The sequence below is a fragment of the Myotis lucifugus genome, unplaced genomic scaffold, assembly GCF_000147115.1.
Source record: "Myotis lucifugus unplaced genomic scaffold, Myoluc2.0 scaffold_5, whole genome shotgun sequence".
Classification (NCBI taxonomy): Eukaryota; Metazoa; Chordata; class Mammalia; order Chiroptera; family Vespertilionidae; genus Myotis; species Myotis lucifugus.
Window position 1 is genome coordinate 18,141,842 of NW_005871053.1, and position 26,123 is coordinate 18,167,964.

At 35.1% G+C, this 26,123-nt stretch overlaps 1 protein-coding gene across 3 annotated transcripts in view; it reads right to left on the bottom strand.

The window, feature by feature from the left end:
• PSMD14 (proteasome 26S subunit, non-ATPase 14) overlaps positions 1 to 26,123 on the bottom strand; it is an 84,690-nt gene that overhangs the window by 31,022 nt on the left and 27,545 nt on the right. For all 3 annotated transcript variants that reach the window (XM_014445997.2, XM_006083214.3, XM_023745523.1), the window contains 4 exons: positions 8,665 to 8,736; positions 8,338 to 8,457; positions 5,225 to 5,295; positions 4,062 to 4,212 (listed from right to left, as the gene is read on the bottom strand). In XM_014445997.2, coding sequence (XP_014301483.1) covers positions 4,062 to 4,212; positions 5,225 to 5,295; positions 8,338 to 8,457; positions 8,665 to 8,736 — 414 coding nt within the window. The remainder of the gene's footprint in view (positions 1 to 4,061; positions 4,213 to 5,224; positions 5,296 to 8,337; positions 8,458 to 8,664; positions 8,737 to 26,123) is intronic.

Genomic DNA, 26,123 nt, shown 5'->3' on the forward strand with positions numbered 1-26,123 from the left:
CCCTGCCTCTATGACATTTTTTTAAATAATAACAAGCTAAAACAAAACTATTAGTTGAGTAGTTTAAAATCTCCACCATCTTAAAACTTTCCAATACAAAATGTCTTGGTAAATATTTGCCCCCTCGTCCTGAAAAAGGCATAACCTTCTAAATATCTGCAGATAAAAGTTAAGGTCTTATAACATTCATCCCCTAATTCTTTTCTCCTATATTTGTATTTACTTTTCAGAGCCCCATTTTTTTTGTAAAACATTAATTTAAAAAAGAACAACAAAAACTATAAACTATTTACTTTATATTCTAATGCATCTGTGAAAGCAGAATTAACAAAGGTGAGTACCACCTAGAATGGTATTGTTCCTACCTTCTTCCCCACAGGTACAAACTCTTCTTTTCTGAGTGATGTCCTGTCCATCCCTCAAAGCTCAGTCCAAATTTCATCTACTTTGTGCATCTTATACCCATTTCTTCCTTCTTTTAATTTAATCTGTATTTACTATGCTTGCTATACAAATACTTTTTTTATATACTGGTACATACAGGGTTCCAAGTAAGTATTTATTGAATTATATCTGTCCCTAGTAACCAATTTAATACTTAATTTACAGAAACAAAGCAGTATCAGTATAATTTGTATTCTATCAGTACGCAATGTAGGATTATCAGCATATAAATGGCATATTATCTGGCTCACAAATAATACCAAATGCATATGACTAATTTTCTCAGAGACAAAGACCATTTTTTCTTTATGTGGTACCCCAGAATCATTAGCATACAGGTATATCAGATTTACTTAAGAAATACCTACAGATGAGCTGATCTGCAACTAGATAAATATTACATTTTTAAAAGTCTATTGAGACATGGCTGGTGTGGCTCAGTTGGTTGACCGTTGTCCTGTGCACCAAAAGGCTGCTGGTTCAATTCCTGGTCAGGGTACATGTCTGAGTTTGTGGACTCTATCCCTGGTAGGGAGCATGCAGGAGGCAGCCAATCTCTCTTCTCTTCTCTCTTCTCTCTTCTGTCTTCTGTCTTCTCTCTCTCTCTTTCTCTCTCTCTCTCTCTCTCTCTCTCTCTCTCTCTCTCTCTCTTTCTCTGAAAGTCAATAGAAACATTTATTTTTAAAAGTCCATTGAGTATTTCTGATTATATTAAATAAAATTTTTTCAAGGAAATAGAGATGTATTTGGACTAAAAGGTTATTAGTGTTTTGTGTCCTTTTTCATGTTTTTAAGATAAAGAACAGACACAAACAGGAGTTAGCAGGTAACATATGAACATTTTACTGACAGGAATCCTGATAAGAAAATGAGTTCTCAAAAGTAGTAATAATTATGAATTGTGATTACAAAGAAAGAATCCATGCTTATCACTCAAAAACAGATAATATTGGGATTTATAAAAATAGAAATATAAAAATATATAGGAAAGAGGTATTTAGTGAACAGAAACCGAATTTAAATCGTTTACATATAGACTGCCATTTTTAACTCTTGATCTACTCATTGCCTTATTAAATATTTTGACAGCTTTGAGAAAGCAAGTGCAAGGAAGAGGAAGGCAGAGTCTTATGTTATTCAGTTTTTACAAGTTTATATTCTTAAGTTTAATGCTTCAACTAGGAACACTGGCCATGGGTGTACTAGCATTTAATTTGGTTCATAGTTTAGAGAGGTCTTGACACTGAGAATCATACATTATAACCATATTCAGAACCTTATAGATCAGTGGTTCTCAACCTTCCTAATGCCGCGACCCTTTAATACAGTTCCTCATGTTGTGGTGACTCCCAACCATAAAATTAATTTCGTTGCTACTTCATAACTGTAATTTCGCTACTGTTATGAATCGTAATGTAAATATGTGATATGCAGGATGTATTTAGGCGACCCCTGGGAAAAGGTCATTCGACCCCCAAAGGGGTCACGGCCCACAGGTTGAAAACCACTGTTATAGATGAAGTTACTTTAGTTCTTAACAAAGAACTAAATCTTTATTTCAGGTAATAAAATTATGAAAATCTATGTTAGGTATAACAAGTGATGTGAATCATCAATGATACATACTTATACTAATACAAAAATTTTTCAAAACTATTTTATGACAAAATTAGACAGTAATACTTGTTATTTCATAATTTTAGATATTTTTAACTACTACATTTTACCACATGACAGCAGTCATGTGATACCAGTATTTTTAAATGCAACACATTCTTCTAATATGAATTATGATTAATTATAAACAAGCAATGCAAATTCCAACATTGTATGATACTTAAAACTGGTTTAGAACCTAAAACTGCCATTTAAAAAAACTATATGCAAGATAACCAAAAATAAAATACATATTCATTTATTTACAATCTATTTTGAGAATGCTTTCTTTTATTGTATTTAAGCTTATATTTTCCTTTTCAAAGTGGCCACCATCACATAAACCAGTATCATAAAAAAATCTGTCACAATAATACAAAATAAAACTCTAATTATATTTAAAATTAAAGCTTCAATAATTATTTTTAAATATTGTGGTAGAGAAACTTAATCTGATAATTCTGTTGTTACATTTCTAAAATAAGAATCATTATTTAAATGAGTTGCCAAAAAGGTATGTTATCAGAAAATTAAACTTAAATAGTATTATACTGTACTTTAATTCAAAAAACTGAAAACAAAAATCAAGGATTTTTAATTCCTTTTAGATATAGATATATTATTTAAGTAACAACATACTTAGTAAAAAAAATAAATAAATAAATAAATTGAAATACTGGTACATAGCAAGCATCTGAAGTTACCTATACCGAATTGCCTAGTATATCAGCTATTATTATTGGTTTTATGGCTAGTTTTTGCTTCTGAAAAGCTAAATCACATCTAATAGGATCATGATTTAGAGAAGACCTCAATTTTATTCATCATAATAATATGATGTCAGCAAGTGCTTAACTTCAAATTCATGATAAAAACTCCACATTTTAACAGCCAGATTTAGTTTGTTTGGGCTGGTGAGCAGATGTTAATGTAATCTGCAGTACTATCAAACTCCAGGTCTAATAGATAGCAAGCTAATATTTACTCTTAAGTGCTCTAAAAATAATTTGTAAAAGCTGCATAAAAAGGATCCCATAAATGTATTATGATTTTATTATAACAATTATTCTACACTACAATGGAAGTACATGCTCAAACAAGACACCTCAGCAGTATTTTAAAGCAGTAACCACCTAGCCAATTTCTGTATGTTCTGTAGTTTTTCTAATCCACTCTCCCTGTGGTTGAGCAAAATCGAATTGCCTCTCACATTTGCAGACAGCTCTGTGAAGGTGATAATAGAGCTACTCCCTGCTGTCATGAGGCAGGAAATAGGAAAATGGCATATGGGGCTAGAAAGAAAGAAAAAAAAAAAAAAGAAAGAAAGAACAAACGAACAAAAAAGAAAAAAAAGAACTAAACAAGAACAAAAGATTTCGACAAAGAACAACTATAACCCAATATGCTTTGCAAGTTAATCTCTTTTCAGAATCATTTAGCATATTTAATTATTCATCTGGGTCCTCACTCCAAAAATGGGAATGATTGTTACCAAGTCTTTGGGGCAAGTTTTCATTGTCTAAAATATTTGGAACATACAACTCCAGAATATGTCCTGCACAATATCTGTAAAACAGAGCTCTTTAACTAGATTTTTTAAACGTGCCAATCCCAAATTCTCCATTTTTAAATAAAGAAAGGAAGAGTACTGTTTATTAAAATATTCATGAAGTGTGTATAGCAGGCTTTTAGCATGGTTTAACATTCCTAAACCTATGAAATAAAAAAATTTAAAGATAAACATTCATGATTAGACAATAGCTGATTAAAGTAGAAACAAATCTCTAAATAATACCAAGACACACATATAAACTTGTACAGTCCTTTTTTTTTCTTTTTTAAGTAACCAGTCGGGGGTTTTGTGTAATTAAGAATTCTGCTTTAAAAAATACGATTTTTATTTAATGTGGCTGCAAACAGAATGTGGCAGTAGATGCTAATAAAGACAGAATCTACTCTACCTTTCCTTTTACACTCTGAATGGGATCCACAACCACTGCCACAGCTCTCTCCGACAAGGCTTCAAAGCTCTGCTGCGTGTTGATATCCACACCAGAAAGCCAACAACCAAAGCCAGGGTGACTGTGATACCAACCAACAACCATCTCCGGTCTGAAACAAAGAGGGCATTCAGCTGTTCAGAACAGAACAAGGAATACATTTATGATATGAAAAGAAACAGCACACTAACAGGGTATAAATTAAGAAGAGATGATAAACACACAGGTGTGAAAAAGCACCATTAGAAACACTGGTATCATACACCACATTATCCAGAAAACATGGAAATGAGTAAGTGTGATAAAGGAGTGCTATCATTAAGAGATGCACATTAGCAGTGGTAGATAAGGCTTTCAGTTTTTCACCTTGTTACCACACTTTCTCAGAGCCAGTTTTTACCCTTTCAGCATTTAAGTAAATATCTACTCTTTAACTCCTTAGCTCTGGGAGTTGGATTTTTCAGGCACAGTATATTTTTAACAATGGACACCAGGATCCACTGTTGTGAAAGGATTAAATATCAATTAAACCAGCAGTAGAACTAGGAACTCAGTCAAAAACCAATTTGCACTGATCTGCTCAGCTGCTGAGCCTTTTGCTAACATTAATTTTGAAGTTTTCTCCACACAGTAGAAGAATTTGAGCAAGAGAATGACAACTATTGAGAGGTTTAATCTGGAGGGGGGCGGGGAATAACTCGAAGAATATTTAGATTCTATTTGCCCTGTCTTTAAAACTCATATGCCTACAAATATAATTAAATATTCAGAATATTATTTGGTTGCAACTCTCAAATACAATGGAACATAAACTCTCTTTCAATTATCAGTGACTAGAAAGTAACTCCATATGCTAACCAGAGGGAAGCTACAACACAAGCTTACTATGTGATGGTTGAGAATTTTATCATGAAGCAGTTTTCTGATTGGCGAATTTCTTTGATTCTAGATGAATGAGAGACTAGATGGGTGGTGCCTAGCACTGACAGTGATGCTTTTACATTAACTACATGGCTTCCCCCCCCCCCCTCCCAAGAATGATATTCATAAACATCCAAAATTCTGAGATATGTTCCTAAAAATATTTGCCATTATTCCTTTATATGATCATTTAAAATACTTACCTTCCTGTCTGCTTCAGCATATCCAGCATTTTGGCTTGGAATACTGGATCAACTGCCTCCACACTAACACCCTGGTTTAAAAAGGAAGAAAAATAAATAGCTTTTATAATTACAGGGGGAAAAAACCCCACATATTACAATGTAAATTAACAAAAAGCGACCCAAGAAAACCTAGATATATTATTTTGAGATATCAAAATAATTTTATAAGTTTTGAAACCCATATTTGATACCTGCTCATTCAATTATAAATCTTACACCAATAAAGCTCCTAAAATCACCAACTACCAAACTTCTTTTTTTTATATATATATATTTTATTGATTTTATACAGAGAGGAAGGGAGAGAGATAGAGAGTTAGAAACATCGATCAGCTGCCTCTTGCACATCTCCTACTGGGGATGTGCCCGCAACCCAGGTACATGCCCTTGACCGGCATCGAACCTGGGACCTTTCAGTCTGCAGGCCGACGCTCTATCCACTGAGCCAAACCGGTTTCGGCACCAAACTTCTTAGTTAAGACTTAATTAAGGTAATTTTCAATTATAGTAGAGACCATCTTTTTCAGGAACCTTTAAGAGTTTATGGCCATGGCGTGTCCTCTCTCTCTCTCTCTCTCTCTCTCTCTCTCTCTCTCTCTCTCTCTAATTGTGTGTGTGTGTGAGAAACACCAAATAACTGAATTAACTATTTTTTGGTGAGACCTATTAGAAAGCATACTTCCTAATGCTGCCATCCTTTGATAACTTTTAAGCATCGCATTCAAAGTTCTACAATTATTCAGCTATTATAATAATCAAGTTTCAATTATTTTCCCAGCAATGTAAACACTTTGAAGAAAGAAAGTAATTTTTTCATTTCACAGAGTTGTTTTTGGGGTGGGTGGGTTGGAAAAAGAGGAAGTTTAGTGCTTCAGTTAGGACAACTTGGTAGATTAGGTAGTTGGAGGGAATTAATATACTTTTGAATATTACCTAAAGTATAAAAGTATTCACACAAAAATTTCCCACTAGAGACAATCTATAACCAAGTCTTTAAAAAGCTGCATTATATTGCTAGTTCAACCAAAAGAAAATTTCACAACCTAAACTATCACAGGCATTTATATCATCTCTTCAGTGATAGATCACTGCCATTATAGCTCGCAAAAGGCTTTCTTCTAACTTCAGGAATTTAAGTCTGATCTACTTAAACAAACCAGTTAACATAAACACTTCCTTCCAACCAAACAGTATTTTGAATCTAATTGAGAGTGCATACTCAAGAACAGGGGTATCCAATCTGCTACTACCTACAGAATAAAAAAGGGTGTTTTTTTTTACATTTTTAAAAGATTGTTAAAAAAACAAAACACAAGAAATACACACACACGCACACACACACACACACATATGAATAGGAGGCAGAGACACATGTCTTTACAGAAGTTAGCTAACTCTTGGTCCAGAAGAAAAACTTTCAAATTCAGCACAGATTACACATGGGAATCAAAATCTTCTATTTTTATATTGCCAAACAAACACTTATACAGAATATTAAAGCTTAAGATCCCTTTATAATGAATAAGCATATAAGAATCACATGTTACAGATAAAAACAGTTAACTTTATGTGTCTCATATATTCTGACATGAAAAGATAGATATAAATAATAGTCTAATATTCAAATCTAAATCTTTAGTCAATATGTAGTGTATTTCTCTATGTCCAATGTACAAAATAAATATAATGGAAAATCGGCAGATCCAAATTAGTTTACGTCAGGGGTCCTCAAACTACGGCCCACGGGCCACATGCAAATACAAATATTGTATTTGTTCCCGTTTTGTTTTTTTACTTCAAAATAAGATATGTGCAGTGTGCATAGGAATTTGTTCATAGTTTTTTTTTAAACTATAGTCCGGCCCTCCAACGGTCTGAGGGACAGTGAACTGGCACCGTTTAAAAAGTTTGAGGACCCCTGGTTTACCTCATTTCATGTTTTTCTATATTTTGCTTTGTTTACAAATAAACTGCATTCTGTAGCAACTACTCCATTTAAAATACTTATTAAACACACACACACACACACACACACACACACGCATATTGCAATATTTAAAAATGAAAATTGTTTTTCTCTAGCATCTATTTTATCAAAACATACTAACAGTAAAGAGCCTCAAACAGAGCAAACAGCTTTATGAAAACAATTTCTTTAACCTGGATATTTTATAAGGTCCAATAAGAAAAACATCCATCATAAAAAATACACATATTATATTTTTTTAGGCAAACAGATGAGAAGGATATGTATGTTGTTTTTTTTGAAAGGTAGGTAGAACAGTTATTGTCTTTTGGCCAATTTCTTTAAATCAAAATACACACCTATCTACACAAGTCCAATGCACTAAACAAAATAAAAAACAAAACAAAAAAATTGTTCCAGAGAGAGTACAAATTCTAAATAGATGACTTTCAAATCTGTATGAATTCTGTTTCTTATATAAACAAATTACCATGATAGGCAAAAAGACCAAAGTTTACCATAAACTGTTTTTTAACTTAACATTTTGAATAGGAAAAGTTTAAGAGTCATTTATCACCATATATGAAACATTTAAAAAAGGGTCATATTTCAAAAACAATGGGAACAAAACATGAGGACTAGATAATGTATGTAAATGAAAATCTAATTAAGAGTCTGAAATCTTTTGAAACAAGTGTTCAAACTAATCAAACTGATATCCTACTATTTGAGAATGACTAATTTATAATAAACCCAGTATGCTATGCTAGTTTAAGCTGAAGGTATGAGTAAAGGGATTTAATGTTAGCATCATTCAGTTTACGGATGCACTTAAAATATAAATCATTTAATTCAATACAATCATTTAATTCAACAAAGTATTAATTTATGATGAATTTTAATCTTATGAATTTTTCCCATCAGGAAGAGAAAATAGAATATGATGAATGTTATTTGGCATAGGAAAATCTTATGATGAATTTTCAATCTTATGATGAATTTTTCCTATCAGGAAAATATAATATGATGAATATTATTTTGCATAGGAAAAGTAAAGAGAAAAGGAACACATTTACTTGCAGCAGGCAACCATAAAAGTACTCACTGTTCCTGACTGTGGCATAGCAAACACATCAATCACTCTGACGGTGTAATCGTCAACAAATTCTCCAAGCATCAGACCCATAACTTCCATTGGAACTCCAGCACGACCATGTTTTAACATCTGTAAGAGAAAGATATGTGGACACAAAGCTTTGAGATCTTTATTCTTTTTAAATTAAGAACCTAATTTAGTTTCAGTGGAAATAAAACACTCTATTTTATTGATGTAGCTAAAACAATAGTTTGTCTGAGAGGATTAAGATGACAAGTATTCCAAAGTAAAAGATACAGAGCTCTCTTAAAGCAAATTACTCCATTCAGCACTTACTTTTAACAGTGCCAGGGAAGAGATATAGACTTGTTCTGCTGTGTCCACTGCAGGAGCATCTGTAGGTGGCCCCTAGAAACAAGCATATCAATTATAAACACACAGACTTTATGAGTTTAAAAGTAAAGTTACAACTTGATTGGTTTTAAGAGTTTTGGGAAAATATGTCAAGTATCCTTTTATTCAGGTACAACACAAATAATCAAAACAAGTTTGGGATATCAAACCTGTAGAAAACAGATCAAACTTAGTACTAAGGCAAAGGTCTAATGGACATAAAGCTTAAATCTTTCAGCAATGCTAATCTATCTCCACTCCAAAATAACTGTAATGCACCAATTAGTCATGTTTCTCACCAATGTGAATACAAAATGCTGTCAGACTAGCATGATTAACTGAAGGATCAATGTGAACAGCAAATTCTCTGAGCTTGATTTTCAGCATGTAGATTAGGGCTATGGGATTTCTTTGAAAATAGTAGATACAGTAGGGGGGGGGGGGAGGGGGACAAAAGACTTCTAATCCCTAGTTGAAAGAGCTGTGAACAACATACTCTATACTTCACCTGATGAAGCTGTTCCCCTCCTCCCATACAACAAATTTAACACAGTAAACCCCAGGTGTGAACAAATGGAGCCTGGTGTAGCTAACAAGAAAATACTTTCAAATCCTGACCACTACCTTTAAAACAAATATTAATCTTAGTATTACAGGCTAAGGAAGGTACTGTTTCTCCCTAAGGATTCTATCTTCATCAAAAGCAACAAACCTCTTTTACTATAACATTCTGTGGCACAAAGTAATTTATATATAGTCCTTACCCTCAAGATGACTACAATCTTATAAATATAATTCCGCACATAGACATTTTTTAAAATTTATTTTTATTGTTGAAAGTATTATAGATGTTCCCCTTTTCCCCCATTGACCCTCTCTACCCTCCCCCACCCCCCCCAAACTATTGTGTGTCCACGGGTTATGCATATATGCATATAAATTCTTTGGTTAATCTCTTCCCTCCCCTCCCCTTCCCTGTGAAATTCTTCAGTCTGTTCCATGCTTCTATGTCTTAGGATCTATTTTGTTCATCAGTTTATTCTGTTCATTAGATTCCACATATGAATGAGATCGTGTGATTCTTGTCTTTCTCTGGCTTATTTCCCTTAGCATAATACTCTCCCGGTCCTTCCATGCTATCTCAAAGGGTAAGAGATCCTCCTTTTTTACAGCTGCATAGTACTGCATTGTGTAAATTTTACCTACAAGATGGCTACAATCTTATAAATGTAATTCCGCACACAGAAAACTTTTTTCCCCTTAATACTGGGCAGTCTGGAAATTAAAATTAAATGTGACTTATAATTGTTAGGTGCAGTTTTGCTTAAAGTTCCCTTTCCTTGACATCTAACTGTTACAAACTATATAAAAAACATGATACTTTCCAAATTATGTCAACACTCTATCTTGCTCTAACAGGTTTGCTCACTAAAATTAAACAACTGCTTTACTCATTACATGTCACACTTATAGGTCTATGTATACTTTGTGCTTCTTGTCTATTTACATGCTAAATTCTGTGATTTGTTTTGTTTAAAAGCTCATTAATATTTATTGAAGCATCCTATATAATAAAAGTATAATATGCAAATTGACTGAACGGCGGAATGACCAGTTGCGGGAGCCTATCCCACCTCCGCTGCAGGTCGGCGATAAAGAGCGATGGTTCCGGACTGCGAGAGGGCACAGGCCGGGCTGAGGGAATCTCGTGGCACTGGGCGTCTAGTTAAGTATAAAAGGCCCTGCAATAAGTTTTCTCTAAATACAAGAATCATACAAAAATCACCTGTTTGCATATGTACAATGTGGTAAGAAAAATCAAATCCCTTAAAATTTTTAATAAATGCCACATAATAACTTAAAAACTGACTGAGTTCTTCATCTATTCTCACCCAATATAGCTTTATCACTTGCATTTCAAATATATATAAATCTCAGAATGAAAACTTAAGGTAAGTTAAAGTGCTACCATGCCAAAACATTTGCTGAGATCATCCTATATAATAAAAGCCTAATATGTTAAGTGTCTGGTCGTCCGTTCAACCAATCAAAGCATAATATGCTAATGATATGCTAAAGCTGCTCAACCGCTCGCTATGACATGCACTGACCACCAGGGGGCAGACACTCCAACAAGTAGGTTAGCTTGCTGCTGGGGTCCAGCCGATGGGGACTGAGCGAAATGGCCAGACACGTCCTGGAGCCCTCCCGCGGTCCCTTCCTCGCTGGCCAACCTCCCGCGTCTCTACCTGGCCCCGATCATGCACTGGTGGGGTCCCTCGGCAGCCTGTTTCACCCTGATCCCACAGGCCAGGCCGAGGGGCCCCACTGGTGCATGAATTCATGCACTGGGCCTCTAGTCATCATATAAAACATAATTTTGTTAAAATAATTTTATTCATCTAAAAAAGTTAAGAAAATTTAAGAAGGTAAGGACAGTAGTAAATTGTGATGAGAGGTTTTAGGGAAGTAATACTTTAAAGTCAGGACAGTGAACACTGTATTCATAAAAAGTATTTCCAGGATCCAGAGCAACTTAAAATACGCATATGGAGAAAGAATTTTAAACTGGTGTCTATACTACAGCTATTAATACAGGTGATTTTTAACAAGGGTGCCAATACCATTCAATAAGGAAAGGATAATCTTTTCAACAAATGGATATGCACATGCAAAAGAATAAAGCTAGAACCTTATCTAATACCATACAGAAATTATCTCAAAACGGACCAAGGACATAAAAATGTTAAGTAAGACCTAAAACAGTAACAAAAGAAAATATAGAACAAAAGGTTCATAAGATTGGTTTGGCAATGATTTCTTGGATATGATATTAAAGGCACAGGTAACAAAAGAAAAAATATACATTGGACTTTATAAAAATTAAAAAATTTTGTGCATCTCCATGGCTGATGTGGCTCAGTTGGTTAGAGCACTGCGTTGTGCTCTGAAGACTCATGGGTTTGACTCCCGTTTGGGGCACATATTCATGTTGTGGGTTCAATCCTTTTTCAGGATTAAAATAAAAATTTGTGCTTCAAGATACTATCAACAGAGCAAAAAGGCAACCCACAGAATAGGAGAAAATATCTGTAAATTATATATCTGACAAGGGATTAATATCCAGAATATACCATAGAGAACTCTTGAATCTCAAAAAAACAAAACCAAACAACTTGCCCTAACCGGTTTGGCTCAGTGGATAGAGCATCGGCCTCCGGACTGAAGGGTCCCAGGTTCAATTCCGGTCAAGGGCATGTACCTTGGTTGCGGGCACATCCCCAGTAGGGGGTGTGCAGGAGGCAGCTGATTGATGTTTCTCTCTCATCGATGTTTCTAACTCTCTATTCCTCTCCCTTCCTCTCTGTAAAAAATTAATAAAATATATTTTAAAAAAAACACCAAAAAAAAAACCCCCCAAACAACTTGATTCAAAAATGGGCAAAGAACTTGAATAGACATTTCTCCAAAGATACACAAATAGCCAACTAGGACATAAAGAAGGTGCTCAACATCACGAGTCATTAGGGAAATGTCAGTCAAAACTACAATGAATTGTACCCATTAAAATGGCAACTATAAACACACACACACACACACACACACACACACACACACACACAACAAGGATGTGAAGAAAATGGAACCCCTGTGCACCATGGGGAATATAAAATGGTACAACCACTGTGGAAAACAGTATGGCAGCTCCTCAAAAAATTAAAAATAGAATACCATAGCATTGAGCAATTCTACTTCTGAATATATACCCAAAAGTATTGAAAGCAGGATCTTAAAGAGATATTTGTATAGCAATGTTCACAGCAACAATATTCACAACAGTTAAAACATGGAAGCAATCCAAGTGTCCATTGATGAATGAATGGGTAAGCAGAATGTGGTATATACATACAAAAGAATATTCAGCCTTGAAAAGAAAGTAAATTCTGCAATATGCTTTGCCCGGGCAACAGGCTCCAATCGCCCAATGGCGAACGGGGAACCAGGGAACATGGCTCTGACCGCAGGCAAGGCCGAGGGACCATACCGAACACGAATTTTGTGTGCCAGGCCTCTAGTGTGTGTGTGTGTGTGTGTGTGTGTGTGTGTATGAATTATCTGGATCAGAAAACACATTCTATGTATAAACCTTATTGAACAAATAAAACAATATAAAGCTGACAACATAATCTAAAATTACAAAATACTAAAAAACTTAAAAAGGAAACAAACAAACAAACCCTAAAAACGAATTGTCCCGTTTACAACAAAAGTCAATATAAAAGTTACCAAAATACTAAAATCTTAATGGAAAACATGTGCAAATAATATTAAGCAATTATTACATAACAAACACATGATGAAATATGAAAAATGTCCAATTAACACAGTAAGACATTGTTGTTGTTTTTGTTTTCCTATCAACAAGCCTCACAGTGCCTAATTTTGGAGAGGGTATAATAAAAGAGACACTCTCAGCACTGTGGTGGGATTGTGAATTAGTATAATCTATCATAAAAGCAATTACGCGATGTATATTGAGAGCTTTACAATTGCACACACTTTTTGACCTACTTTTGCACTCCTAGAAATTATTTAAGTAAATAAGCAGAAATACGTGCATAACCAGAACATTCATGATAGTTCTTCTTAAAATAATGCAAATAAACCTAAGAACAAAATAACAACCAATAACTGAAGAATACTGTTGAAAGTTCCTTTCTCAAATCTCTGCTGTCCGTAGCCATCTTAATCAGCAATATTACCTTAAGTTAAAGGTATGCCAGCTGCTGCTATACTGAATATTTTGAACTTACAATCTTGAAGGAATTCTCTCCTAATTTAAAAAGAAAACTAAGACAGTGGAACATCCCTGCTAAATACATTTACATGGAGGCAGATTTCTCTCCCTTCTTGGGGGCTATGATAGCAAGAAAGATAAATTAGCAATTAACCCATAAGACAACCACACAGGCTTCAATGTCTGCCAGAGAAAAGATTTTATAGCACTTAAGGATGCAGCCTTTTTTGGCCAGTTCTTGACTGTATGCAAAAGATTCCACTTCAGACATTTCTTCAGTCTCAAAATCTGAGCTCTTAGTGTGGGAAAGTGACTTAAAATCATGATATATAGTAAAGTTTCAAATGAACTTGATGTAGCTTGGAAAAGATTCACGGTACAGAACAATGATCTTCAAATATAAGAAAAGTTTCAGACAAAGTTCAGACTAATAGTTCTCAAAGTGCAGTGTTTGAACCAGACCCAGCGTCAGCATCATCTGGGAATTTGTTAGAAATGCACATTCTTTTTTTTTTTTTTTTAATATATTTTATTGATTTTTTACAGAGAGGAAGGGAGAGGAACAGAGAGTTAGAAACATCGATGGGAGAGAAACATCAATCAGCTGCCTCCTGCACACTCCCTACTGGGGATGTGCCCGCAACCAAGGTACATGCCCTTGACCGGAATCGAACCTGCGACCCTTGAGTCCGCAGGCTGACGCTCTATCCACTGAGCCAAACCGGTCAGGGCAGAAATGCACATTCTTGCTAAAACGGGAATTCTGGGGGCAACGCCCAGAAATATGGATTTTGAAAAAGCCCTCTAGGTGATTCTAATGCTCACTAAATTATGAGAACCACTGATTTTAGACTACATAGTTTATAGAACTATAGCTAATGGAAAAAGCTTATATTGGTCCAAGCTATCTAAAGAAGAGTTGAAATTAATGAGTTCCTTGTAATAGGAATTATTAAAACATAGGTGTTCAAATTTATGAACATGTTATAGAAGGGTCTCAAACATTTGATAACTGCTTAAGTCAGATGATGTTTTTGCTATCATAAAAGCAATTACGCGATGTATATTGAGAGCTTTACAATTGCACACACTTTTTGACCTACTTTTGCACTCCTAGAAATTATTTAAGTAAATAAGCAGAAATATGTGCATAACCAGAACATTCATGATAGTTCTTCTTAAAATAATGCAAATAAACCTAAGAACAAAATAACAACCAATAACTGAAGAATACTGTTGAAAGTTCCTTTCTCAAATCTCTGCTGTCCGTAGCCATCTTAATCAGCAATATTACCTTAAGTTAAAGGTATGCCAGCTGCTGCTATACTGAGAGTCTCCATATATTTTCTGAAATCTGGATGGGCACATTGGGCTTTGCAGAGTGAAACACGCTACTGTATTTACTTATAAAACAGTTCATTCTCTACATGAAAACCAAAAAATGCCTCTTTATTAAAACACACTGTAGGAAATTTAAGTCACACAAAATGTGGGGCTGTTTTTTAAAATCACATGTAATGACAAATTCTACACATCCCATGCATAAGATAAAAAAAATCTGGCCCTAGTCAGTTTGGCTCAATGGATAGAGTGTCGACCTACGGACTGAAGGGTCCCAGATTCGATTCTGATCAAGGGCACATGCCTGGGTTGCGAGCTCGATCCCCAGTGTGGGCGTGCAGGAGGCAGCCGATCAATGACTTTCATCATTGATGTTTCTCTCTCTCTCTCCTTCACCCTTCCTCTTTGAAATCAATAAAAAAAAATTTTTTTTAATCTGAATAAATGTAGAGAATTTTAATTACTGCAATCATCTTTCTTTTATTTACTTCTCTTTATTTTATCATTTTTCCATCATCATTTATGCCCCCTATATCCTCTCCTACCACCATTCAATCATCTTTCATTCATTAAGAATTTATGCTCAAGAAACTAAGCTAAATGCTGGGTAAACTAAGGTGAAAATTGTATGATATAAATCAAATGAAAACCTGGGCCCAAATATTTTTGAATTTTAAAAATTAGCTTAGACGATTACTATTATAAAAATTAAATTATAGCCCTAGCTGGTTTGGCTCAGTGGATAGAGCATCGATCAGCCTACAGACTGAAGGGTCCCAGGTTCGATTCCAGTCAAGGCATGTACCTTGGTTGCAGGCACATCCCCAGTAGAGGGTGTGCAGGAGGAAGCTGATCGATGTTTCTCTCTCATCGATGTTTCTAACTCTCTATCCCTCTCCCTTCCTCTCTGTAAAAAAAATCAATAAAACATATTTTTAAAAAAATAACAAATAAATAAATTATAGAGAAAATGTCGTCGCCCCCCCCCCCACCCCGTGCTTAATCAACAGCGTATCTCTAAAAATTTTAGCTTATACAGTGTGTGAACTATTCAAGTTAACTCTGCTGACCTTATAACAACTATTTTACCATCATAATAAACAAGAACAGAAAGTCATGTTTTTGGAGACTGAACATGATATAACTTAAACTTCAAGGTCCTTTAATAACAAATGGTAGAATAACTGAAGGCACTGGTATAACTAAAGCAGTATTATGCAAAAGAAAAAACTAGAGAGAATTGATCTGTATTTCACACAATGCCACTATAAAATAGGAACACACATCACTGACAACAGATAAATAAGAAACATCTGAATGTTTCAAATTGAAAATTGGAATATGATTTAGTTCTATACTGCTGTAAAAAACATGAAACTAAATGCACATACCCCCTCATATAAATAAGAAATAGAAATAATTACTTTTGTTATATATTTCTCATTCTTAGTACTTAATTCCTATAGGCAACTTTGAAATGACTTAAGTCTGACTCTTTATAGTAAGTTTGTTTTAAAAGGGGGGGAACCCTATTCCTTTAAACTGACTAAAATTATAAGTCAGCCATCTAACGGAACTGTGGGGTAAATAAGTGAGCCATAGGCACAAGGAGTGAGATCGACCTTTATATAAACGTGAAAATCTACCCAACCAGTGAGATGTAATACCTATGATGGACTCCACAGAGGCATCAAGCCTACCTCTGTACAATAAGTTTTAATCTGTCATATTTAGTAAAACAGAAATTATTATCCAAGTCCACAAATTTTAAGTGTGGGTAAATTAAATGAGACATGCGTTGAGTTTTTTGTCTTTTTTTTTTTTTCTATTTAGAAGGTTAAAATTTGATCCAATATTAAAAGGTGTGACTTTTACTTGGGTAGCCCTTGTTGACTAAGTGTTAAAAAAAAAAAAAGGTATTTGCCATTATAACAGGATAAAAACTAACGACTCAAAGTGTTACCTACTCAGGCCTTTTAACAAATTTGTTAACACTATTAGTTATATTACTCCACCTTTCTCTTAGTGTGAACTGGTATCAATTACTTAGCCAATTTTATTATGTTATTAAAATACCTGCTGATTAAACATGAACCAAAGTGTCAGCTGAAAGAAATGTAAAATAAAGAGTATCACTGAACTTCAACACTTCAAATATAACTGAAATTATAAAGTTATCTTGGGAAATGACATTTCAAAATTTATAAAAAATGTTGCTGTGGGAGTAAATATTACATAGGACTTATTTTTATACTAGCTATTTAAAGGTGTGTATTTGGTCCTGCATTATAGAATTATGTTTAAAGGTCTATTAAAATATGTATTTTTCAACAAAGGAAAAAATAAACTATATCAACAAATAAAGGTGACTACTTTAAAACAAAGTGAAACCTAAACATATAATATATTGAATAGTTAACAAAAAATAATTTTTTTTTTTACTTTTATTGTTGACACTATTAAAGATGACGCCTTTTCCCCCCTTTGCCCACCGCCACCCCTTTCCCTCTGGGTACCACCTCACTGTGGTCTGTGCAGAAAATAATTTTAATCTATGGTATCCAATATAACCCTCAACAAATTCTGTCAAAAATTTAAAATTTTGATGAAACCAGCACCTTCAATTTCCTCAATGAAAAAATTCAAAAAAAGAAAAAAAAGAAAAGCACACACAAAATAAGCAAATTCAAACATATACAAGTAACCACCACTGTATTGTTTATTTCGTACCCAGAGAGCTAAGAAGCAACCTTTTAATACTTTAATTTTGTGAGTATTAAACAACTAGTGTGAAAAACAAGCTGCATGTAAACTATTTCTACTGCCTGAGCTTCAATGACTAGCTGAGGCAACCTGTTATAGGAGGTGTTAATTGGCAATAGGAGTACAAGTCAGAAGCATGTTCCCCATCGTCCTAACCCAGCAAGGCTAGGTCATTAAAGTGGAAATGAATTCTTTCATGTCGACTTAACCCTTTCAATGCATGATTTCAGCTGTTTCCTCTCAATTAATTTTTAAAACTTGTTACTTTTTAGAGTTAAAAAAATGTTCAAAAAAAAAGTCCTTTGGCTGACAGTTCCAATGACTATATTATTCAAAAGAGAAGAATAGAACAAGTTAATTGCAATGTATTATTGCAACTCTCCCCTCTGAAAAACATATAAACTAATTGTATTTGCTTATTTTAACAATGAAAAGAAGATAAAGGATATAGTGTTTAGAAGTAGCTTGGAACCATTTAGTCACATAGAGTTTTGATTTACATTTCTTTTTCAGGATCCAACAACTATCCCACAATGAAAACTTAATCACCTTAACCTTGGGATAGAGCAGTACTAATTTTTTTTTTATTCCCATAATGTTCGTACAAGAATTCCCAATATAAAAATGTTTTGAAACATATATGTTAAACACTTTCCTAATTATGTTTCTTTATTCTGGTAAGGTGAATAGTCAAAACATATCCAGATGACTGGTAGCCAAAAAAGCCAAAATTCCTTTTATGGCATGATCCTAGAGGTTTCCAGATGGCACATTAATTCTTTAAAAAAAAAAAAAAAGGACAAAAAGAAGGAAAGAAAAATAAGAAGGGAAATGTCAAAATAATGATACATTGCTTTGAAATGCTATATTTATAAATGCTAATATTCCCATATATTTTTAAACATTATAGGCATTTAAAATAAAACTCAATTATATAAATATTCTAAATAGTATGATTAAAAGTTAGCATACATATAATGCATCTTTCATCTCTGAGTAATACTGGAAGGATTTAATAAAAATATCAAACTAAGAACAAAAAATTAAAAAACCTGTAATACCTAACACTATGTAGCTTGTGATAAATCAATTAGAAATTACCAACATGACAGTGGAGACATAATTTCACCCACTGTTATAAAATATATAAAATAGCTGGGCTCTGGAGTAAATATAACCAATAACATACTTATTAGAAGTGACTGGTTTGATTTCCAGTCAGGGCACATGCCTGGGTTGTGGGCTCAATCCCCAGTAGAGGGTGTGCAGGAGGCAGCCAATCAATGTTTCTCTCTCTCTATCCCTCTCCCTTCCTCTCTCTAAAAATCAATAAAAACACATTTGAAAAAAGAATATAAAAAGTTCAGTGGGAAACAGGCACTGGGGTGAGGCAATGTGGAATATGGCACCATCATCTTATAAAGACATCAGATCAAAGTAACATAGGGACTGATGGCCTAGTGCACAATGCCCAACTGTGACATTTCTTTGTCTTTAAGACCACCCTTGATACTCACTTTAAAACAATTTTCACCTACTTAAAAATGAGTGTGTGAAATATGCCTTAAGCACCTATCACTTTAGACATCTTTGAACTCTGTCTCACCAGAATAGGGACTATCTCCCACACTGGGTGATTTTCATTCTGCCCCACAGCAATGAGGAAGGAGCAGGCACAATATTTGGTTACCTTTGCTATATAAAGCACAATCATTCACAAGGATCAGTCAATCAAACTTCAGAAACCAAAGGGTAACAACAAATGTTTCCGAGTGGCTAAAACACACTATCTTTTATAATTGGAAATAGGGTCCCAGAATGAAGCAGAACCTTGAATGCCCTACAACAGAACATTAAGGTATCATAACAATTCCATATTACTTACAGTAATATGTAGTGTCTCTTTGGTTTACAGAATTTGTATAAATATTATATGACTTACAGTCTTGAGGCCAGGGGCTATTTCTCTTTAACATATAGTTCTCAGAACAAAATATTCTTTTAAAAAATCCTATGTAACAAAACCCCAATATGCAAATCGACTGAACGGTGGAAGGACCAGTTGCTATGATGTGCACTGACCACCAGGGAGCAGACGCTCAATGCAGGAGCTGCCCCCTGGTGGTCAGTGCACTCCCACAGGGGGAGTGCTACTCAGCCAGAAGCTGGGCTCATGGCATGGCTGGCGAGTGCAGTGACGGTGGCGGGAGCCTCTCCTGCCTCCGCTGAAGGCAGGCGGTAAGAAGCTAGGGGTCCAAGACTGCGAGAGCTCCAGACTGTGAGAGGGATGTCCAACTGCCAGCTTAGGCCCAATCCTCAGGGAGATTGGGCCTAAGCCGGCCAGCGGACATCCCCCAAGGGGTCCCGGATGCAGGGCGCAGGCCAGGCTAAGGAATCTCCCCCCAACCCCTGTGCACGAATTTCGTGCACCGGGCCTCTAGTAATATTATAAAAACCTGATTATCTGACATCCAAGTAATGGGTACCACTGGAAGAGAAGACAGTTCAAAGCTGGGATTAGCTAAATCACTGACCAAAGGAACTGAAGGTTAAGTGGATGCTACTGTGATCGGCTGTTAGAGACACTAAACAGCCATTAAGCCAGGCCCTAGAGGTGTTAACAAATACTAATAACCTTGTCTGTTTGGGTGTACCTTACTTTATACTTTTCACATAAATTATATTTACATCTTGCTTTATTTTTACAAATTTGGGATTTATCAAACCTGATGAAAGAAGACCAAGGAACAATATATAAGAAAAAGAGCACCATACAGAGGAGAAGGAACCCCCAAAATGGGTGAATATGGGCTTGGCTAGGAGAGAAAAAGAAAAAGACTCAAGAAAGCTCGGTGTGCCACACATTAAGGACATGCATCAGGTATATAATGAATTAATTAGATGTGGCAGTAGTCCTTAAATGTGGGTAGGAGATGGATAATACAAGTAAATAGAAAAATAAATATATAATTGTAACTTGGGTTTGGAACCAAAATAACAAAAGAATAAATAAGCCTTAGGGACATAATAAAAACAAAGTTTTACTTTAAAAAAGCCTCTCCAGAAAGCAAATAAACAATGAACATGTAAGCCAGTGGTTCTTAACCCTGTTTATCCCTCAGAATCACCTGGAGAACCTAAAAAATTCTGATTTGTGGACCCACCTCAGAAATGCTAATTTAAACTGCTCTGGGGTGAGGCCCAAAAACCTCTTTTTTATTTTTTAGTACCCCAAGTGATTCTTTGTAATAAGCGATTCTTTTATTATTTTTAAGAATAAAGCACCCTTGCCAAATGGTCACTCAATTTCCTCTTATAAAAAGAGCACAAATGAAAGTTACATCTTAATAATATACATAGTTTTATTTTTGTTGGAAATCAGAATCTACTTTGAAATAGTTTCTCTCTCCAAATGCTTAACTAATCATTCATTCATCAAAAAATGTCGTTTACTTTATACAAGACACCATTCACAGTTCAGAAGACACTGTGCATAAGACCTGCTGGTCTCTCCAACCTGTCCCTAGTATAACTAACAGTGGACTCACCAGGCATGCCTTGAGTAGCACTCTTCAGACACACTGGATTTTCTCTGCTATGCACTTTTCTCCTCATCATGTCATTAAAGTCCCCAGTAAGTAAAACACTCTGTAAGGACTCAGCATTTACTGGTTTGTCACTTCACATGGCATCTGGGTCAATGCTCTGCATATTACTATCGCTCCCTGATAGATTATCTTAATAGAAAAGTCAAAAAGTTAAGAGAAAGGTACTGATATAATAGAAAGAATTCCACACATAAGATGCTAAATAAATAACTTTTCAATCTCTTTATAAATTCAAAAGGCAGAATAAATGAGAGCCTAGAGAAAAGTAAACTAATATACTTGAAGTATACTTAGAAAGGAACAAGAAACTGAGATAGTAAATCAATTAGGCACCAGACGGGGCACAGGGGTTATTCACTTTAAGAGCTGATCTGTCTTAGGCCTAAGAGTAGAAAGTTGCTTTCCTGGGAGGAGAGGCCATTGAGGCAGGTATGTGAGTAGATGAGGGGACAAGAGAACCAAGTGACAACTATCCACAGAGTTAGTTAGAAAAAGTTCTAACTAACCACTGTTAGTTTTTCTTGTAAAACTTGTAAAATATTTAAGATACAAAAAGATTTAATAAATAATAAACATACCATCCAGCTTATGCTATAAAACATCACTAAAACAGTTGGTCTGAAGCTCATTTGTCATCCTCCTTGATTGACTGCATCTTTCCCTACCCCCAGATGTAGCCACTGGTCTAATTTTGGTGATTATCATACATTTGTTTATACTTTCACTAAGTAAGTATACATAGGTAATATATTGTATAGTAACTGCATGTTTTTAAATTGTATATAAAAACTTCATATAGAATGTATTATTCTTCCACTTGCTTTTACCATTCATTATGTTAGTACTAGAGGCTTGGTGCACGAAATTTGTGCACGGATATGGTCCCTAGGCCTGGCCTGCAATCAGGGCCATCTTTCCCAGCTGCCCACAGGTGGCCCCGCCCCCCGCCACCACCCACCCCTGGTTCCCTGTTCACCATCTGGTGATTGGTGCCTGACTGCCGAGGAAAGGGACTGAGAGGTCGGCTGTTCCTGCCCGCTCGTCGTCTCCGCCCCCACAGTGGGTGGCCATCAGGCGATTGGAGCCTGCTGGCCGGGGAAAGGAACCAAGAGGTAGTCAGTGCGCTTCATAGTGACTGGTCCAGCGGTTGTTCTGGTCATTCTGCCGTTAGGGTGAATTTGCATATTACCCTTTTATTATATAGGATGGATTAATCACATTGATATGTTAAGTGTAATTATGTACACATTTTCCCACTAATGCACTATTATGTACACATTTACCCACTAATGGATAATTAGGTAGTTTTTAATTATTATATATAGAGATCAGCAAACTATAACCTGTGGGCAAGCCAGCTGATTTTTTTTTGCAAATAAAATTTTATTGGAACACAGCCAGGCCTATTCATTTTTGTATTATGTATGGCTGCATTAACACTACAGATTTACTATCTGGCCCTTTAAGAAAAGAATACCAACCCTTGTTATAAACAATGCTATTATGAATGACCTTGTATCCATGTGGGACACATAACTGGGAAAAAAAACTGGTAGGTTATAGGGTAGGAAAATCTTTATCATTTCTAAATTTCACTAAAATGTTTTCCAAAATGGTTGTAATACTACCATTAGCTTACATGCATTTAGACCATTTGTATTTCTTCCAATGTTCATATCTGTTGCCACTTAAAAATTTTTTTTTCTTACTGATTTGTAGAAGTTAAATATATATATATGTAAAACATGAATGCTTTCTCTATTACATATTAGATATATTTTTCCCCATCGGTGGCTCACTGTTTTCTACATTTCTCCATGCCTCAGGTGCATCTGAAAAATGAGGATTATAACAACAACCCAAATTCATGCAGCTGTTGCAGATCATGAGTTAATATCTTTAAAATACTTAGAACAGTGCCTAGCACATCTGAGTGCTCCACAAATGTATTTATTTTATAATGGTGTTTCTATGAAGGGAACAGGCAGGACAATTATTCAACACACACAAAGTTATAATTTTTGAACTCTGTAACTTGTCATATACTACTCATTTTTAATAACTATTTACCTCTTTAAAAATACCTTGTTTAGTTCTCCAAAAACTCCTTGATTTATGCTAATTAGAAGCAAAAAAAAAAAGGCTTAGAAGTTCTGAGGCATAACAGAGAATAAAGGATAGAAATCATCTCTTCACGACTTCCTAGAAATACTCCTGACCACTGCCCTAACTTTATTAAGCATTCATCTATTCACAATAGTATTTGGGATATCACCCAAAATATTACAGAATTGCTATTTCTGAGGAACTAAGAGAACAAGGACAGAAAATAATAGAAGAAAAATGCTTACAAAGCACTGAAAGAATAAATGTGGTCAAAAGGCACGGGGGAAAGTTATGTTCTTTAGGGAAGGAAGGCACAGGTCATACAACTATTTCTCTTCTTATACTTCCATTTAATGCTCCACAGAAGAGCAATTAAAAATCTTTCAGTTCTGCACTGAAGTCACATTTTTTTTCAAATGTATTTCTTCTAAAATCATAATACACTGAACAAGTTAATTAATTGCTATATGCCTCAATTTCCCCACCTGTAAAATAGAAACTTGCTGCTTAACCAATAATATTTACTAACTACTGGACATTATTGCCTTAGGAAAGGGAACAGCCAAACCTGTGAGAACAAAAAAGGCACAGTGGTCAGGTACTACAAATAACAAACAAAACATTTAAATAGAAGGTGTTCTCTCCTTAGGAGATGGTCAGCCCCGGGAGGTAAAAGAGCCTGGGGATGAGGCTAATATATGGAAATCTATTCTGGAAGAAAAATGAATAGGACAGGATCCCAAACCATTCTCTTTCTTGTACATTAACACCACATTTCCATGCACTCTTTTTGCAGCATGGATCTCAACCATTGTTTGAATCCAGTCTAGCTCTAAAGCAGTGGTTCTCAACCTTCTGGCCCTTTAAATACAGTTCCTCATGTTGTGACCCAACCATAAAATTATTTTCGTTGCTACTTCATAACTGTAATGTTGCTACTGTTACGAATCGTAATGTAAATATCTGATATGCAGGATGGTCTTAGGTGACCCCTGTGAAAGGGTCGTTCGACCGCCAAAGGGGTCGCGACCCACAGGTTGAGAACCGCTGCTCTAGAGTTTTGCCTTTCATTGTTCCCCAATACATACTGCCTTTCACAGAGTATGGGCAGGTCAGAGATCTGTGCTAGGGCAGCCACAAGGTCAAGCTGGTGTCCACAAAGTGATAAGGGCACAAATTTGTCCCACACAGACTGGTGACCAGGAAGCCTGCCCAAATTCCAGGAATCTGGGTTTGTGAGAAAACAAAAGCATGGTATAGTCCTTTCAGATAGGAATGTCATTCAGGGACTCCAATATCTAATCATATCCACAATCCTTCAAAGAAGCCAACTTACTAAAGAAAATGTCCTACAAAATATAAGACCACATAAGGAAGATGTGGCACAGTGAGAAAGAACATAGGACAATTATTTCCAGAAATTTTTATTTTCCAGTTATTAACAAATGTTAAAATACAATCATTTACCAATAAGTAACTTAAATCCTTTAAAATTTATAGGACAGATACTAAGTTCATTTCACACAAATGCTACATGTAGAAATCTCAACACTTAGGTGGCCTTAGACTACATTTATTTAAAGGAGACATTTGAAAGTGAGTTTATATTAATGAGAAAGTGCAAAGAAACTTGCCAATGTGTGCCAGCTCTATGACCCATGAGCAATGAGCATCACCTGTCTATGCCAGTCACATCACCAAACAACATTACCATGAAGGCCATGAAAGAAGCTGTTAACACTCTGGTTTGATTCAGTACAGGCCAGAGCAGCAGACTAAGCAGAACTTTACATCAGTGGCAGGTCTCCCAAGTTCTCTTGATGCCACAGAATTCATAAGTGGGATCAGTATGTTCTAAAAAAACATGGTACTGCAAAAGGAAATAAAGGTTCCACAGCACCAAGCAGTGTAATACTTGAAACCTCATCATCAAAGTGACAGTTTTCAAGTGCCATTTATGATGCCCTAGTCTGGAAACATCCCAGCTAACCCATCTGATCAACAATTTCACAGATGGAAGCACTTGATGGCTAATTGGCAAGTCTATTATTCAAATAAAACAGCTCTCTGTACCTCTTCTTTCATTATAACAAGTCAAGGTACAACAAGATTGGTCATTCAAATTAGCTTAATATGAGAAGCCTCTTTCCCAAAATAATTTTTTAATGAAAAATAAAACACCATAATTTGACAATTAGTTTAGAGTGCTCATCAGCTTCTGAATAGTAAGAAAAATGTTTTAAAAATTAAAAAGAGTAAGAAACGTAACCCTTCATTAAAAAGCTGTACTATTTGTATCCTCTACCTTTATCAATACGTCAAGATATACATTATCATAGGGAATAAAATGAAATATTCACTCATTCCTTAAATATTCTTAAAATATGACCAAGTATTACATGTCAGAATAAAAAAAAAAAAATCCCTGTCAAATTTTATAGATTTCCTAAAATTTAAAAAGCAAGTATCTTACTCTTCACCTACATGTAATAAAAAGTTCTGGACTATTTAAGGTTTTTTACTTTATGAAGCAAGTAGCCAGGGACAACACTATAGATTTATCCACCTAAAGAAATATTGTTGATGTAAAAAAGGCTTTGGCATCCAAAAGACTTGTATTCCAACTCAAGCTCCACTTCTTGTTAGTTCTGTGACTTGACCCTATAATCCTATATAATAAAAGCCTAATAAGCAAATTGTCTCAAGCAGGAGTTCGACAGTTTGACTCCTCGCTATGACATGCACTGACCACCAGGGGGTGGCGCAGAACATGGCAGGCGTCAGTG